Raw genomic sequence first — 18,342 nt, forward strand, 5'->3', positions numbered from 1 at the left:
CTCCCCACAGACGGCGCCAAATGTTTTGGGTATTTTTGTCCCTCGGGAGAGTTACAACACAAAGACTGGTCCAGTGCGGCCTGTACCTTCAAAACAAACAGAGACACCGGTTGGGTGGTGCTCCGCCTCCGACGAACAAGTTAGTAACTTGAAGGGAGAGAAAAAGGTGCGGAAATTTAGGTGGGTATCTGCTCGGATTCCAAGCTCAGATGTCTCTATCACAGGGACAATTTGTAATAAATGGTAAAACATGTCCTCCAAAAGAGGGGAATCTCCCTATTTATAGGGTCCTCGGGATTTGTGCCCCTGATTAGGTCACTAAACCCTAATCATTGGTGGGCTGCGCCGCATTGCAGCTTTCTTGGGATTTGGGCCTGAAGGCCGCCATTTCCCCCAAGTTTCTTGAGTGACACGTGTCAAGCAAGAATAGGTCCACTTTGGGCCATCCTGGGGCTGACACGTGTCATCCTCTGATTGGACCACATGGCGGGGTAAAATTACCCTAAACAATAGCTTTAAAAAAAAAAAAGATAAAAAAGAAAAAAGATGACATCATCATTGATCAATATTGTTATGATTATGATGATTATTGATGAATAACTTTTACCCGAATAGGCCAATATGGTCAATTGGCTTTGGCTCTCGGAGTACTCCACATCGCTCCTCCTTCCTTATCTTATTTATCTCGTTAAATAAAGCGACGAATTGTGAACCTCCATAGACCAAAAAAATAAAAAAAAAAAGCCAATCAAAGGTCTCCTTCAAAATCCCTCATATTCATTCTATCATCTTCGCTTCCTTCAATCTCTGATCATACTCCAAAACCCTAAAATCCTCCATGGAAGCAGCTTCTTGCTCTTTACAAGTGTACCAAGTCTCACTCTCTCCAATTCGCTCTTCACCTCGCTTTCTCACTTCCTTCTCTCGAATTTCTTTCTCTTCTAGTTACAAATTCAATCTCAACTCCTCATTTCGCGTCATTCGGCTCAAGAATCGCTGCTCAATATCAAGTAGCGCTGACATTTTCGTCGCGTCGAAAGAAAATGGGAAGCGTATTGAAGAGGAAGATGCGGAGGAGAGAGAATTTGACTTGAAATCTTGGATGCATTCTAATGGTTTACCTCCTTGTAAAGTTGTTCTTAAGGAAAAACCCTCACATAATTCTAATCACAGGCCAATTCATTATGTTGCTGCTAGTGAGGAGCTTCAGGTTTGTATTTTTTTGTGATAATTTGTAGTTGCTTACTTGCTTTTGATGAATGATTAAAATTCAACCCTCTTTGTTAGGCTGGTGATACTGCATTTTCGGTTCCGAATTCGTTGGTTGTTACACTCGAGAAGGTCTTGGGTAACGAAACTGTTGGTAGGCTGCATTTTCAGTTCTGAATTCATTGCTATTGCATTCGTCAAGGGAATTACTACCTCTTTTTAAATTTATGGCAACGATTAGACATTTTCTACGACACTTTATGTCAAATCGTTTCTGATCAATTGCAAGGATTAGACATTTTTTTACTACACTTTATGTCAAATCCTTGCAAATAATTTGAAATGAAGGTAGTATACATGTAAAAAACTGTATTCTTAGTACTATGTGTACAATTGTTTTAATTTTTTTTAGCAGCTAAGATTGGAAATCAGAATTTCAATTTATTTTTACAGTTGTTGTTATATAGGGATTGAGTATGATGTGTTAACAATATTGATAAAATATTGTAATAATAATTACATTGAAAACGAAATTGTTACTTTACTGATTTCTTAGCCAGACGACTTAAGTCTCATAATTGACTTCATACCTTAGTGGCTGTGTGAATGTTTAATTGTTAAAATTTTCAATTCCATACTCAAGTTAAAATGTATACTCTGTTTTACAAGGACCATAAGTTTTCAAATCTATATCTCTAACTTTCAATTAAACAAATATGTTAACAGGTATATAAGATTGAAATATACTCAAGATAACTTCACTGAAGTGTAGAGTAATCCCTAGATCATGGTTAAAAAAAGTAACCTATACTATAAATAAATAGAGGAGTCAATATTATACGGAGTAACTTCTAACCATATTTCTGTAAAACTTCAATACTTAAATTCTACGCACTTTAACTTTAATCTAAAAAGTAAGATATAAAAGATATAAATATTTTTTTTCTTTTTCTTTTTCTGGCATAGGGTAGTGCATTAGCATAAATACATTCCAGTTTTCATTAAATTAAAAACAATGTTAGGAAACTCCTTTTTCATGGAAACTTATCGTGCTAGAATTTGTACATCCTCCGTTCCATTTTGATTGCTAACTTTGAAATTTTACACAATTCACGTAATTTTTTTGCACAATCTTTAGTGATTCTTGCTTAATGAAATTGTATAATGTATCAAATTTACTTTTATATAATGTATTATTATTATTATTTTTTTTATATCCTTTGTATATATTTCCTTAGATAAATCAAATGCATTCAAGTCTAGTTAGCAATTTAAATTTTGGAAAAATGGCCACCATTAATCCCAATTTTGTCTCGTCTGCCAATATTTATCCCAACTTTCGTTTATTCACTATCACTCCTAACTTTGTACCCCATTAATTTCTATCACACCCAAATGACTTAGAACTGGTTGGAGAGGTAAATTTTGTTGACTTGTGATTTGTTGCACACGTGTTACATCATGATAGGTTAAATTTTTTTTAAAAAAAAAAAAAAAAAAAAAACCACAGCCACTTCCACCACCACCTCCCCTTCCCTCGGCCCCAGCACCTCCTCCTTTAGTGTTACTCGCAAAATCACCAAGGGGGTGGTCGAAATTCGCCGGAGAAGGCAGCGAGGTGTACGGATTCGATGGGGAAGGGATCAGAGGGTTGAAACGGTGGAGGAAGGGGGTGAAAACGAAGGGAGGAAGGGGGCGAATTGGAGGGGAAAGAGGGCGAATTGGAGGGAGGAAGGGGGTGAATCGGAGGGGGAAGGGGGCGGAAACGACCACCCCCTGCCGGAAACAGCACGCAGGGGTCGCCTTGCTGCCCGAACGACAGGGGCTGCCTCCTGCCTGAAACAGCAGCGGCTGCCTCCTGCCTGAAACAGCAGCGGCTGCCTCCTGCCTGAAACAGCAGCGGCTGCCCCTGTCGGTTCTGGCAGCGGCTGCCTCCTATCGGTTCTGGCAGCGGCTGCCTCTCTGTCGGAAATTGGAGGGCTTGCTCGCGCCGGAAACGGCACGCAGGGGCCGCCCTGCTGCCCGAACGACAGAGGCTGCCTCCTGCCTGAAACAGCAGGGGCTGCACCTGTTGGTTCTGGCAGCGACTGCCTCCTGTTGGTTCTGGCAGCGGTTGCCTCTTTACCGGAAATTGGAGGGCCTGCCCGTGCCGGAAACAGCAGGGGCTCCAGCAGGCCAGGTTGTGGCAGCGGTTGCCTCTTCACCGGAAATTGGAGGGCCTGCCCCGTGCCGAAAACGGCAGGGGCTCCGGCAGGCCAGAATCAGCACGCATGGGCCGCCCTGCTGCCCGAATGACAGGGGCTGCCTCGTGCCTGAAACAGCAGGGGCTGCATTTGTCGGTTCTGACAGTGGTTGCACCCTGTCGGTTCTGGCAACGGCCGCCCCCTGTCGGTTTTGGCAGCGGCCACCCCCTGTCAGTTCTGGCAGCGGCTGTCCGGTCTGGCTGCGGCTTCCTCTCTGCCGGAAATTGGAGGGCCTGCCTCGTGCCGGAAACGGCAGGGGCTGCTGCCTGGCAGGGCTGCCACCTTGCGTAAGGGTTAGGTTCTTTTTATTTTTTAGAATTTTTTTGGGACCTATCACGTGTTGATATTAGGTTAGATTACCGGTTGGGTGTGATAGAAATTAATGGGGTACAAAGTTGGGAGTGATAGTGAATAAACGAAAGTTGGGATGAATATTGGCGGACGAGGCAAAGTTGGGATTAATGATGACAATTTTTTCTTAAATTTTTTTCTATTAGGTACAAGTATGAAATTATTTTTAACATGCAGATAAAGAAAACAAAGTACTTGTATGATGAATCAATTTAAAGTGTAATTGTGAACTTGAAATTAGTTGAGAAAATTATAAAATTTACCAAACTTATTTGTGTCATTAACCATGATTATAGTGGACCTTAGAAAGCAAATCCAGAAAGCAACATCCAAAGACCAAGATCTGTAGATATGGAAGTAATACAACATAGAAATTATCAAAGAAAACCTTAAAATAAAATTAAATAATATTATACCAGCTGAAAAAAATGATATGTTTAAGAAAATTAGCTACAAGAACTACACAATAACATGCTCAAAAATATTTAAATATACACTTACATCATCATCGAAATAAATTGGTTTGACGATGAAACTAAGTATATGACAAAAGGTAAATTTAATTGGGGATCAAATGAAATTGACGTTGAACAAATGCCTCTGCTCCTAACTCTTGTGGTTAAATTTGTGAAATTGAGATGTGAAAAGGGGAAGGATATAGGGAAAGAAGGATAGAAATGCTGCAACTTTGGAGAAGAGGCATGTGTCGGTTTTGGATAATGGTTTTAAATGGTATAGAAACTCGGCCGTGATGTCACGTTTAGCCTGTAATGAAATTTGAAGTTACTGAACCGAGATTTAGCGTTTTGTAACGGGGTATTTAAAAACACCGCATTTTTTGACTGATACGGTCGATACACTTCCGAATCGCGCGAGATATAGGCATATAGCTTAACTTTGCAAGTTTAATCATTTAATTGAACATGCATTGCAGCTTCCAAGGTTGCGAGTTTGCAAAGACTCCATTGTTAGCTTGTTGCTCTCTCTAAAGAGAGAAAAAGGCACAAAATTAAAGACTAAAATACTGGGGTAGGTGGAGCGGGAGTTAGGTGGACAGTTGTCCACATTTTGTGGTTTTTTTTATTTACGTCTTTTTTTTATTTCTTGACTTTTAAACCCCACTAAAGCTTAGTTTTAAAATGTTCCCCTTAGGCGCGCCTAGGCGCAAGGCTCACAAAGGCACAGGTTAGTGCGCTTTAACTATTTCAGGCGCAAGCTCCTACCAAAAGTGCGCGCCTTGGTGCGCCTCAGACTGCCTTTGCCAAGGCGTAAGGCGCTGCGCCTAGGTCGCTTAATAGTCAAACGCGAGAGAGAATGAAGATTTGAGCAGACACAGACCAAAGATTTTGCAAATTAAAACTTACCCAGTCTTCATTTTACAGTTTCGAACAAAAACCATGGGGGTTAGTTTTATGAATTAGCTTTAATTTTACCCCTAAATCAAAAGCCCCAAATATCAGAAACCTTAATTTGTACATTTTGAAATAATTGGGGAAATTAACTGTGATTCCAGTGGATTCCAGCACCGGAATAATCACATTGTCGCCGGCAAGCTCTCCCACGTCAGTCTTCCTTTTTTCTCTTTTTTGATCTGTTTTTTTTTCCTCCTCCTTCGATCTTCTTTCTATCTTTCTCTCTCCTCACACCCCTTTCCGACGCAAACCATCTTTTACCTATTTTTGTGTTTTTTTGTTTTCCTTTTAAGACTTTATACTAACCTCATTTCTGTTTTTATTTATTTATTTACTTTTTTAAGTCTATTGAGCTTTTTATTTAACCAGTTTTAATTTTTTTTTCTTTAAACATACATAATACTTCGTACTAAGAAAGCAGTAAAATATATATAAATTAAATATTAAAAATTATGCGCCTCATATACGAAAGGCGCTCGCCTGCGCTTTGCGCCTAGGCTCCAGGGACCTTTTGCGCCTCGGTGCGCCTCACGCCTTTTAAAACTAAGCACTAAAGAAGAAGTCACGTGATGATCTAGGGGATTTCAATATTCTTTATAATTTTTCAAAATTCCACTGCTTTACTTACTTTTAGTTTTCCATTTAAATTGTTACATTATTATACGAATATAAATAATAATTGGATAAATGACATTCAATTTTCAATTTAAACTTTTTTTTTTAAAAAAATAAATTAAAAAAAACTCTAAAACAAAAATTCTACCGCGATGACCGATACCTGGTCCGTGATCAACGCATCATCTCTGTTACCGCATTACTGCGACCGTTCCCACGAGATCGAAACTGCATTTTTACACCATGGTTTTGAATGAAGCAGTTTGAAAAAAAACTTAGATTTTAGGTGGGAGTGCATAAGGGAGCAAGATTGGGGTTTTTGAAGTTTCACCATAAAATTGACATTTTTGTTTTTGTCACTTTTTTGAGATTTCACTTTATAACGTTGCTGTTTTTTGCCCACTATGTTGTTTCTGGCTTTGTTGTTGTTGATGATGATGACTTGTTGTCATTGTTGTTGTTGACCAACTCATGTAATTTGGTATAGAATGAAAAACAAATAAGGCTTAGTACATCTACTCTCCATGGTCTGAATTGTTCCAGACTTACATTTTTTAATATAACTATGAAATTTTCTTCAAGATGTAAAATTTGAACCTGGCTTTGTGTGAAGCTGGGTCTTTTTGGCAGTTGCATCAAAACCTGATCTTTCTCATTTTTAAGACCGTTGTACCACTAGGAGGATCATGTGATGATGCTAACTAGATAGGGTTTTTTTTTATTTATTATTTCAATCAGATGCTACAGAAATATGTCCAAGCTAATATTTAAGGCTTACTGTACTATTGGCCATGCTATTTGCTTACAGACATGTGCCTTTCATGATATTGAAACAAATCAAACTGAGTCTAACTTGCTTCAGTTTCTTCAACTTGTGTGCAGCGGAACTTTTGGCTTCAAACAAATTGTCAGAGTTAGCTTGCTTGGCATTATATTTGATGTATGAAAAGAAACAGGGTAAAAAGTCCTTTTGGTATCCATATATCAGAGAGCTTGATCGGCAGAGAGGTAGGGGACAACTTGCCGTGGAGTCTCCTCTTCTTTGGTCAAAGAGTGAACTCTCTTATCTTTCTGGAAGTCCTGTCCTGGTATTCTATTTCATTTTCTTATGCAAAAAGAAACTGAGATTTGTTTGTTTTGTGATATTGTATTTAGGTTGATATATTGTTGACTATAAAAGTTTGTTTTGATGGTTTGCAGGCTGAAATCATGGTAAGGGACGAGGGAATAAAAAAGGAATATGATGAGCTCGACACAGTTTGGTTTATGGCAGGATCACTTTTTCAGGTGACTTTCTTTGTCTTTCTTAGAAATTGACATTATCATTATATAAGACATCTTAGTAATGTGGAAAATTTTCTTCTAATTTAACATTTATGTTGATTTTACATATCGATATGGTATAGTTCAGCTATTATTAATTATTATTACTTCCTTTTGTACTCAAGCAGCTAGTGTGTATTCTGAGATTTTATTGACAGCGATTCTCCATAATTGACAAATTAGTTTGTGTTATATACTGTTAAGTGACTCTTGAATGAAGCAGTAGTATGACATTTCCTCAATCAGTGCATTTTTTCTTCTACAGTATTATGTGTGTATTTCCATTTCAAAAGTATAAGCTACTTTCAGTTTTTGATGTCAAAGGTAACTAGGTAAGTTACCTTTGACAATTAACTTCTCAAATAAGTTACAACACATAAGCTTTAGTGATTCATAATGATAGACATTTTCATCGTAAACTTTTAGTCAGTTTCCTTCAGTAATATTGTTAGCAGTTTTAGGCCGGGTCTATTTTGAGTCCTTTGGGCTATTATGGGATGGAGACCATTGCTTAATCCTGACCTTTTACTCCCATGTTTGGCTTAAGCTGGACTAATAGCTAGACTTTCTCTGTTATTATCTTTCAATTATGATAGTAAGTTAGGTTCTATTTGTATCCATAATAAAAAAAAGAAAAAGGGATTTTATCAATGGTACCCTCAAAAATTTGACTTTTATCAATGGTACACCTCATTAAATTTTCATTATCAGCGGTGCACCTAATATTTTCACCTAATTGCTACAGTGATCATTAGCTGATTATAACGTTAAGTAAACGTTAAATTAGGGCATTTGGCTGGGTTTGGCAGATGAAAATACTGAAATGCCCCTACCCCAAAAACTCCCTCTAAAATTTTCTGTTTTTTTTCCCTCTCTTTTTTTCGATTTTTCCCTCTATCCCCTCTGTCTCCTATTTATACTCTTGGCTTCTTCAGATTTCCCCTCTTCTCTTCTCTTCATTCCTCTTTTAAAGTCGTACACTGCAATGGCTTCTTGTGGCGGGGATGCATTTTCAAGGAGCATCAATTGTGAAGGTACTTTGTTCAGAGGCATGAACTACAATTGCAGTTGCCAACCACCAAGATGTGTAGACATTAGGTTTCGAACTCAATATCGAATCCTAGAAGGTCCTATTATAAGTGTAGGCTCTATGAGTTCTTTATGTAGGTTAGGGAAGACCAAATTGTGAGAGACATTGGAGGGACGCAGGGAGATGCAACAACTTTACATGCATTAAGGGTTGAATTTGATGTTTTTGCTGATTTTATGTACATGGTGGTGAAATTGGCAGTGGTGATGTATTTGGTGTTGCTTTTAGTCACTTTGAAATAGATGAACTTAGTTGTAGTATTGAAGCAGTCCAACTGTAATGTGTAAGATATTGTTTTATTTTGAAATAAAGACATGGCTTTGTTTATTTTTTTGTTTATTTGTGTATATTACATCAAATTATTTGCATAGTTAACAGTAGCAAATTGGTGAATGAAACAAGTACATGTCAGATGCTAAGTTTGCAAAAAAAAAAAAAAAAAAAAAAAAGAATCAATCATAAGTAATTGATGTCAAATTAGAAAGGTTAAACATTTGCACATAACTTGTTCCAAAAAACAACTTAATCATAGTTTTAAGTTGATGGCTAATAAGTAAGATCAATAGAATTTTTTCACATCCAAAAATAACTTAGTCATAGCTTTAACAGTTCCCATCCAAAAAGTAATTAGTTGTCTAGGATTGTCACTATGCCTAAATCTGGCTGAACAAGATAGTTGAGGCTTGCATGCATCATGGCTGTGATTAAGACAAGTCTTGAGGTTGGCTGGACATTTGAGATGATGAGATCTCTATTGCAGCTCCAACAACTTCTTTGGACCGAGCAGCAGCTTCCTTGGCAGCCTTTGATTGATCCCTTACCCTTGGATTTTTAACAACCAATGCCTCACTTGCTTTCAGTTCCTTCCCAGTTAATCCCCTTTTGCAATTCTTTTTGTTGTGGCCAAAATTTCCACAACTACTGCATCTCACACTTGCCCTCTTGCCTGGTTGCTCTTCACCCTCTTCCCTTCTTCTGTTTTTGCTAGGCCTTCTAACACCTCTTTTCATCTTTGGTGGGACAATCTGGTTAGGATGGTTAGGATTAGCAGGTAGCCATTGAGAGAAATCAGGAATTGGGTGTATTGCATGGCAGTACACTTGTTTGTATGTTCTTGCAGAAGTGAGGATCCACTTTAGCATGTAGCATAGCTCTTATTGCATGTCTGCAGGGGATACCTGCTAAGCCCCACATGAACATATTTTGTTGTTCAAACTTAGAGGAAATTGAGACTTCCCCTCATGAATCTCATACTCTCTTGGACTTGACTGAAAAGCCCTACATGTGCTTGTAGCTTTGCTAATATCTCTAACAAGCTTAGCAATTTTAGGGCACAACTCATCATCATTCTAGTCCTGATGCAATTCTGACCATGCACACTCTTCTAATGCCTGTATGAATACAAAGGAATACTATTAGCTATCAATTCAATGATAACACACAAGGAACAGACATTTACCTTCAAGCAATGCTGAAACACGTCTACATTTGTCTACTCCTATTGTTGAGTGTTTGAGTCATTGCACACATTTGGATCAAACTTATGTTTGCTCCATTTTGCCTAATCACCTAAGTCAGCAAACCACTTCATTACATCTGCCCCCCTTCCTTTTGTAGCCTCTCCATAGCCTTTAGTGGCATTGCATGCCCTCCAGAACAGAATGAGGCGGGCCCTGGGAATGCTTTCTTGTAATTCCTACTCAAGTGCCTACACCAATACCTTCTTTTTGCTTCTAGCCACACATTTGTAAGAGCAACGTCTACTCCCTGTCATCAGCAATTATAAGCAAGAATAGGTTGGGAGAGTAATACATTAACAAATATGTGAGGTTAAATGTATACCTTTTATCTCTCAGAAATTATGGTCCAGTCTTTCCTGTTTGATTCCATCACAATGTTGTACAATTGCCAAAGAAAGTATGACTAGGTGTCTTTGTCTTCTCCACTAACTATTGCATAAGCTAATGGGAAGATTTCATTTTTGCCATCAACTGTAACTGCTCACAAAAGGACACCCCCATAATTCCCTTTCAAATGTGCCCCATCAACCCCAATCAAGGGTCTTGCACCCTACAAGGAACCCTTTCCGCTGTCCAGCAAAGCTAATGAACATGGTAGTGAACAAGTTTACCCTTGGTATACTCTCACTTAATGTCCAACCCACAAATGCCTTAGAATCTTGGTTAGTGGCACATATCATGTTAGCATACCTAGGCAAATGAGAGTAAGACTCATCATGCCCACCAAACAGCTCTTCAATCACATACTTCTTCAGCATGTATAGTTATGCTTGTTTCATGTAGATGCCATACCTCTGAAATAGAAGCTCATTGAGAGCCTTCCCTGGAATATTTGCCCTGATATCTTTCATCACCTTTAAAGCAGCCCACTTCACAGTGCATATAGGGTTGTAGTTCTCCAAACCTCTACAGTTATTTCTTTATTGCTCATGTCTTTCCATTAGACAACCTACTAGCATGAAGTCTCCATTCACAACACTCTGCATAACATGTGACAGTGTATCTCTTGTTGTCTGTAGCAATGACATTAAAAGCAAACCCCTCTTGAACTGCATAATCTTTTAGTGTTTCTCTCAAATGAGCCTTATCAATGAAAATCATCCATGGTCTAAGAGTAATTTTCCCCAACTTGACCTCCTCATACATTTCCCCATGGCCATACAGCTTCTTAAAGTAGTCTTCATCATCATCTGAGTCCACAAACCCAGCCCAAAACCCAGCTTCTTAGTTGTCATCTATGTGAGGTACATAGTTCACTTCACCCCTTTCATCTTCAGGTACCTCTTAATAAAAATAATCACCCTCAAAGTCCTTATCCTCATGAGCTGCTAGATTCAGTAGGCTCACCCCCACCCCTACCATCAGTAGTTTCATAGCTAATTTTACTCCTAGCCTTAGGTTCACTAGATACAACAAGTGTTTTTTGCTCAAGTATCCCCTTACGCTTAGAACTAGTCCAAATCCCTTTCCTTTTAGCAGTACTCTTTGCAACTTTCCTACCAAATAAACTAGGGTCTGTGTGAGGTGCAGACAGACTATCTAGGGTGAATACTAGTGGAAGGAAGCACATTGGGTTGAATTGTGTTTTGGATTGGTGAAAACCTAGGGCTGCTTCTCAATGGTAAAGTTTTAAACACAGTGTGTGGGGATATGGGAGATGGGGGATACTTCTCACCACCAGTCTCCATGTCAGACAACACCAGCTTTCCCTTTCCCTTTTCCTTTTCCTTTCCCACCCACTTTCCCTTTCCCCTTCCCATTTGTACTAGAACCAGTACCCTTCTCTTTCCCCTTAGCCTTAGCCTTCTCACAAACCTTCTCAAACTCTTTCTTACCCTTAGTGTATTCCCTCCTAGCCTTTTCAGTTTGCTTCAAATTGCCCTCTTCATTGTCTTTCAACATATCAGCCCAAGTCATATCAGGATCATAATTGAACTCAGCACCTAGCATATTCACTAGTGGGGGGCTGGTAGGAGCATCAGCATCATTACTAGTAGCCACTGACTTACTAGCCTCATCCTGGTATTTCTTCACTAACTTCCTTCTGGGCTTAAGCTTGGTGGTCTCACTCTGATTTGCATGTTGAATGGCAAAATTGTGGGTGTGATTCATTTGTGGTGTGGGAGGTGGTGGTACATCACCAAATTCAGCAAAAAAACTGTGCTTTACTCACCATTAATTTCATAAACAGCAGATTTAGGTACATTGCTTGATTCATTTAAAAGAGGGGGGGGGGGGGTGAGTCTGGTTCATTTGTTGGAGGTGGTGGAAAGTTCACTCCTTCAGCAACTATTTTGTTTCTTCTAAACTCATAAACAAGGACATTCATGTAACTAGATCTCAAAGGGTTAGTACCAACTAGTATCTCATACATTTTTGCCCCCAGGGAATGTCCTAAACATCCTCTGTACACCACCATCATCATCAATAGGCCAATGTTTACCCCTATATGCATAAGCAAATATAGGATTCACTATAACTACCCCTTTTTTCTATAACCCATCCTCAAAGTCTAATCAAATCCATGAAATTACAACGATCAACATCCACTTCAATATCAACTTTATGCACTTTATACTTAAATCTGAACAAAACCGTGTCATCCATTCTGCACAAATTACAGTACACTACCATTTAAACACTACACAACACAATTATTGATCACACACTAAAGAACAACATTATAATAAACCTAGGTTATAAAATTGACAATACTATAGCATGCATCACACTAACACCACAAAATCGAATTACATATGAAAAGAAAAACCAACTTTTAGCATCAATAGCACCTAAAGTGCAACTCTAGCATGAATTCAACAAAAATCATACAACATTACATCATAATTACATATTCGAACTCGTAATTTAACACCCAAACAAAATAGCATTCAATTACCTAAAACATAAGAATGTATACAAAATAATTCACAAAATCATGAACGAAGATGATTACTAACCTTAAAAAGCAATTTGTCAAACCAATTCTCCTCAAATTTTGCTTCAATTAGGGCTTTGTTGCGAGCTTCAGAACAGAGGAGAGAGTTTGGAAGTTGAACGATCAAAATTTTTGCCTTTAACTTGTGATAAATGATGTTAGTTGGGCTTGGAGGGATAATTAAGACGGGGGGGGGGGGGGGGGGCGCATTTTTGTAAACTCACTGGCTGACCTTAATCCTCATAAAATGCCCTAATTTAATGTTTACTTAACGTTATAATCAGCTAATGATCACTGTAGCAATTAGGTGAAAATATTAGGTGCACTGATAATGAAAATTTAATGAGGTGTACCATTGATAAAAGTCAAATATTTGAGGGTACCATTGATAAAATCCCAAAGGAAAAACCATAGCCGCTAGCCCACTCCTTTTCTCTTGGTTTTTCAAAAAGTTGAACTTTTCTAGGCCCCGTTGGAATTTTGAAACTTGGCTATTTCTGACTTCTCTATAAACTTTGCATGTTGATGTTTTTAATTTCAATTAAACTACATTTTTTTACTACAGTGGGTTCCTCTTATGGTGGGATTTGTTGAGTATGAGTATGAGTATATGACCTATGTTACTCGGACTCGAATACCCATGTCCGACACGGGTGCGTGTCCAAGTGTCCGACTCGGGTATTTTGTGAATAAATTCTATGTCCAAGTGTCAAGGGTCCGACACGGGTACTTCACGTGAAATGAAATGAGTCTAAGTAACATAGTATATGAGTATGAGTATGAGTATGAGTATATGAGTATGAGTATGAGTATGAGAGTATGAGTATGAGTATGAGTAATGAGTATATGAGTATGAGGAGATGTACCGCGTTACAAGATATATTCAACGATTGTAGTCTTGAAGTAGGAAATCTTTATTCGATTCGTATTGTTATGTATTTGTTATTTTTTATATCTCTTCTGTAGATGTTGAATATAAAACAAATTTAGGCTCTATTGTTTTAAAAGTTTTAGTAAACATAAGTTAAGTAAATACAAGCTAAACTAAGAATAAGGTTACCAAAAATAAGTTAGCATCGATAAAAATAAGTGTAGTTTAGGCAAAAATAAGTTAAGTTCATTTACTCTAATGCAAAAGACAAAAGTTAGCGTATTAGAGAGTAATTTTCTATTCAAGATATCAAATGAACCAATCTTACAAGCAAAATACAAACTGACGTAGGAAAAGTAGGTTGAAGACTAACCTTCTAAAGTCAAACAAAATTTATAATCTCTTAACTACCCTAGTACAAGTATAGGGGCAAGTAGTCATAGGGCGAACCACTAGGATTGGTAATGCTAGAGGCCTAGAGCATTCTTGAAGTAAAGCCAAAGCTAGGTCGAAGTTGGCGGCAAACTTGGCGTCAATTGTTGCGGGGCCTGTTTGGTCGTGATGCGAGGAGCAGGGGCTGCTGATAGGCATTGCAATTGCTGCTGGGCTGCTGTTGCTTTGTTTTGCAAAGTGCAGGGGCTTCCGTGACTGGTGTGTGTGGTGTTGGTTGCTGTTGTTAGTTGTTATTGTTGCGGTAAAGGTGCAGCGAGGGGCTGCTGTGTTGCAAGGTTGGTGGACTATTGCTGTTGTTTGCGTGGGTACAGAGGGAGGTGTGAGGTGGCTGTGTTTGTAGGAGAAGGAAGCAGGTGGAGACGTGGAGTGTTGATGTGGCTGTTGCAGATGCGTGACTGCTGGGATGTGGATAGGTAGAGGATAGCAGGGAAATGGGTGTTCGGGTATGGTGTAGGATAAAAAATGATGTGTAGGTTAAGTGGCTAGCAGCAAGGGACAAATATGAATGTTGGCTGTGTTGTTGATTGCAATTCCTCAAATCAAACACCAACACTTTGAACACAAACTTTCGGCCTTGAAACTCGAACTTTGATCTGAATGTATGGTATACACGCAAAGAAAACCGAGGAAAGGAATGGGAAATAAAATAAAAGTAAAAGAATTATTAAAAAAGAAGAATAAAAAGAAGTCAAAATAAAAGAGAACAAAGTAAAGAAAATGAAAATAAAGGTCACTAAAATAAAATCAAAACTAATTCCAAAAATAAAAAATAAAAGAGTAACTACTAAAATACAAAATTATGAACTAATAACACGAAAAACAAGTCCTTAACAAGTTATTAAAGATGTAAAAAAAAAAGTTATTAAAGACGAAAATTAAAGAAATCAATGAAAAAGTGAAGAATAATTGAGAAGATATACAAAAAAGGACCTAAACTATTCTTTTGAGTGCCATACATGGCGCTCATCAATAAATTGCAATTTGACTAAGGGTTGTTTGGTTCGCAACTGTCGAGGAAGTGACAAGGGGAAAACTAGGTCGTTGATTAATCCTCCCTAAGCCAAACAAAATTTATAAACACGTAACAAACCTAAATACAAGTATAGAGGTAAGTCAAGGGTCGAACCCAAAGGAACGGTTATGTTCAAGCGCTTTCAATTGGCCGCCTAAGCTAGGTCGAAGTCGAAGGGTAAAGAGGGAACATTAACAACTACCAAAACAAATAATCAAACAAATAAAGCACTAGGGAATGGAGATCAACAAGTAATCATGACAATTGCAACAACTTAGGAAAAACATGCCAATCAAGAAGACTAATGATAAGAGCTGTCAATTGGAATCAAATAGCTATCTCCTAATCATTAAGCTAGTGGTCTCTATGAATAACAAACTAGGAGAATCACATCCAAACCAATCGATAATTGCAATTTCTAAATCAATGGGTCGTATCATTAGAAATCACAATGCAATCTAGCAGAATTCTTAAGGCATAATCAAATTACACACATGCAAATTTACATTAATCACTTTAATCTCAATAATCAATCAACACAATTCCCAAATTAATCACAATCAATCAATCATACAAGTTTCACCCAATCCCTAGCCAAACAACTACTCAGAAATCATTATCTAATCAACAAGCAACTAAAGAAACCAAGAATCAACGAGATAAGTAGAACAATTACACTAATCAAGAATCAAACATCAAAATCAAATTAAACAAACATGATATTGAACAAAGCAATAAGATGAGATAGAGTTAGAAATGCTTATTGATTGATTATGAAGATCTTCAACACAATTGTCACCCTTGTATCATCAATCTCTCAAATCGCCATTGAAATCTCTCACTTTCTCTCTAAATCTACTCCTAAACTAAACCTAAAACTAGAGAGAGAAACTCTCAACTAAGCTAAAATTATGATCAAAATTATGTTTAAAACATCTTACAAAAATCGGTTGCCGTAATTAGAAGACGAGAGAAACCGAAGCCCAAGGGAGGAGCGCCCGCGCAGGGAGAATCTCGTACAATACCTACAACCACGAAAAGAGGAGAAATAAAGGAGAAAACACAAGAAAAACCATAAATACACATAACAAAAAAGAAAGGGGAAATAAAGAGAAAATGCATAAAACTAAGCATTTATTAAGAAAAAAAGCTATGAAAAGAAGGTAAAAACAACCTAAATACTCATCTGGAAGGGAAACAATAGAAAAGAAATATGAAGGGTTATGGTTCTAGATAGATTTACTCATAGCCTATAGGTGATGATCATCAATGTTAGCAATGTTTTTGACAACAAAAGTCCAATTTACCTTAAAGCCTACCTTTCTCTCAACCCTCGTCCCATTGTGAATTGTTAGGAGTCATGATTTATGATCCTTTCCTTTTTTTTTTTTATTTTTTTTATTTTTTATTTTTTTATTGAACCATGATCCTTTCCTTCTATGTCTTTATTCTTTTTATTTTTCTTTATTAAATTATTAATTTTTTGTTGTTGCCGTTTTACAGCAATATCCTTACGACATTCCCACCGAGGCTTTTCCTTTTGAGATCTTTAAGCAAGCGTTTGTTGCTGTTCAGTCTTGTGTGGTGCATTTACAGGTAAGTTTAGTACAAGGACATATTGACATTTCCTATCATGTATAAATCATTTTGAATGTCTCTTCCTTTATTACTTAAGTAGACCATTTTGTTAATCAAGGGCATTTCAGTTTGTGGTTGTGGTTGCTCTGTCATGTGCTATCTTTGAGAGTCTTTACATTGGAAATTGCTGTAAATGTTCACTTGTCACATAACTAGTTTATTTTCAGTATTCTAACGTAAGTTCTGTCGGTACTGGATCCTCTTAGGGGCTACACAAGTTATTCTTCTTTTTAGTGTTCATTATTATCACGTTTTCTGTGTTCTCAAACTGCTTGTCTAGTCTTTCAAATGTATATTACCAGAGTATTGCAAATCATTTTTTTTTTTGGGAAAGACTGTTTCTTCTCTTCGGTTGCTTGGAGTTCTATGGTGAAGGGATAGTTTGTAGCCCCATGATACCTAGTGTAGTCTGGGTGAAGTCTTGCTCGTACGATGAAATTGAAGGGGGATAAGCTCCTGGTGTAGATTTTATGTCTTTTAAGATGTCAGGTTTGTTGGGAAGAGGATCGTATGATGAGAACTGAGATTGTTGAGGAGTGTTTTCTATACTTATGACAAGTTGATAGGAATCTATGTTTTGTATTAAAATGCTTAAGTTGATAATATACCTGATATTCTCTCTCTCTCTCTCTCTCTCTTTTTTTTTTTTTTTTTTAATATATATATATATTTAAAATCTGTGATCAGGGAGTGAGCTTGGCTCGCAGGTTTGCTTTGGTGCCCTTGGGCCCCCCACTGTTAGCTTATAAGAGTACCTGCAGGGCAATGTTAACTGCTGTAGATGATGCTGTGCATTTGGTGGTTGACCGACCTTACAAGGATGGAGAACCTATTGTTGTCTGGTATATATATGTACTCTTATGATTTCTTGAAACAAGGATTTTCCTTTATGTAATTACATTCTTTATGCTGTTTCGTGAAAGTGTTTAAAATTAAGGCTCATGGATTTGGTTATTTGGAAACATATGTTTAGCTTTTTGTTTCTGTTGCACAAGAAATCACTGAATCAGGAGGCATGAATTTTGATAACATAGTTGCCTGGAGATTTTAACCCATCATGTCACCTTCTTCTTACTTTGTGAAGCAGAACATTAATGGCAGCTCTATCTCCTATAGTCATATTACCCATCGTTTGCTTAGAAATCTCTTGCATATCTCTCTGTTTCGTATGTACATATTTTAGCTTCTATTCTTCCCTGAAATTTCTTGTGAAAATTTGTTGAAGTTGCTATACATAAGTAACCTGCTATGGACTACTGATTCTACACTAGTCTGACAAATAAAATAAGGGAAATAAGAGAGTAAAGCTGGAGTCTTTGATTGATTGAAGGTGGACTACAATGGTGAAAGATTCTACCTTGGAGGCTACTCTACTATTAAATAACGGCTACAATATTACTTCATTCAACCTCCCTACTCTCTTACATTCCTCTGCTTATATACTCACGTTCCCTCATCATTCAGTGACCTAATCATTACAAGTTTTGTCTTCTTCTGCTCCAGGTAATTTCTGCCCTGTTGCCTCAACATTCCGTGTAAAAGCTTCCTGATTGTCTTCTTGTGCCAGCTCATGCATTACCTGCCCTCTTCCTGATTTGCGCCTTCTCTCATAACCTTTGATTTGCTTAGGGGACCTCCCTTGAGTCATAGCAATACTCCCCCCCAAA

The 18,342-nt window shown here is 37.7% G+C and overlaps 1 protein-coding gene across 5 annotated transcripts in view; it reads left to right on the forward strand.

Moving 5' to 3' along the window:
* Window positions 1-701: 701 nt before the first annotated feature.
* Window positions 702-18,342, forward strand: part of LOC145629130 (uncharacterized) — a 48,716-nt gene continuing 31,075 nt past the window's right edge. For 4 of the 5 annotated variants that reach the window (XR_014111577.1, XR_014111578.1, XR_014111576.1 and 1 more), the window contains exons 1-6: window positions 703-1,210; window positions 1,288-1,363; window positions 6,713-6,918; window positions 7,031-7,117; window positions 16,541-16,633; window positions 17,363-17,517. Coding sequence is in view for 2 of the 5 variants with exons in the window: in XM_081681649.1 (XP_081537775.1) it covers window positions 839-1,210; window positions 1,288-1,363; window positions 6,713-6,918; window positions 7,031-7,117; window positions 16,541-16,633; window positions 17,363-17,517 (989 nt within the window). In the remaining 3 variants the exon portion in view is untranslated. Of the gene's footprint in view, window positions 1,211-1,287; window positions 1,364-6,712; window positions 6,919-7,030; window positions 7,118-16,540; window positions 16,634-17,362; window positions 17,518-18,342 lie in introns of all 5 variants that reach the window. The other variant, XM_081681650.1, reaches the window with a different exon arrangement.

This window comes from Chenopodium album, chromosome 4 (genome assembly GCF_948465745.1).
Source record: "Chenopodium album chromosome 4, dcCheAlbu1.1, whole genome shotgun sequence".
Lineage (NCBI taxonomy): Eukaryota > Viridiplantae > Streptophyta > Magnoliopsida > Caryophyllales > Amaranthaceae > Chenopodium > Chenopodium album.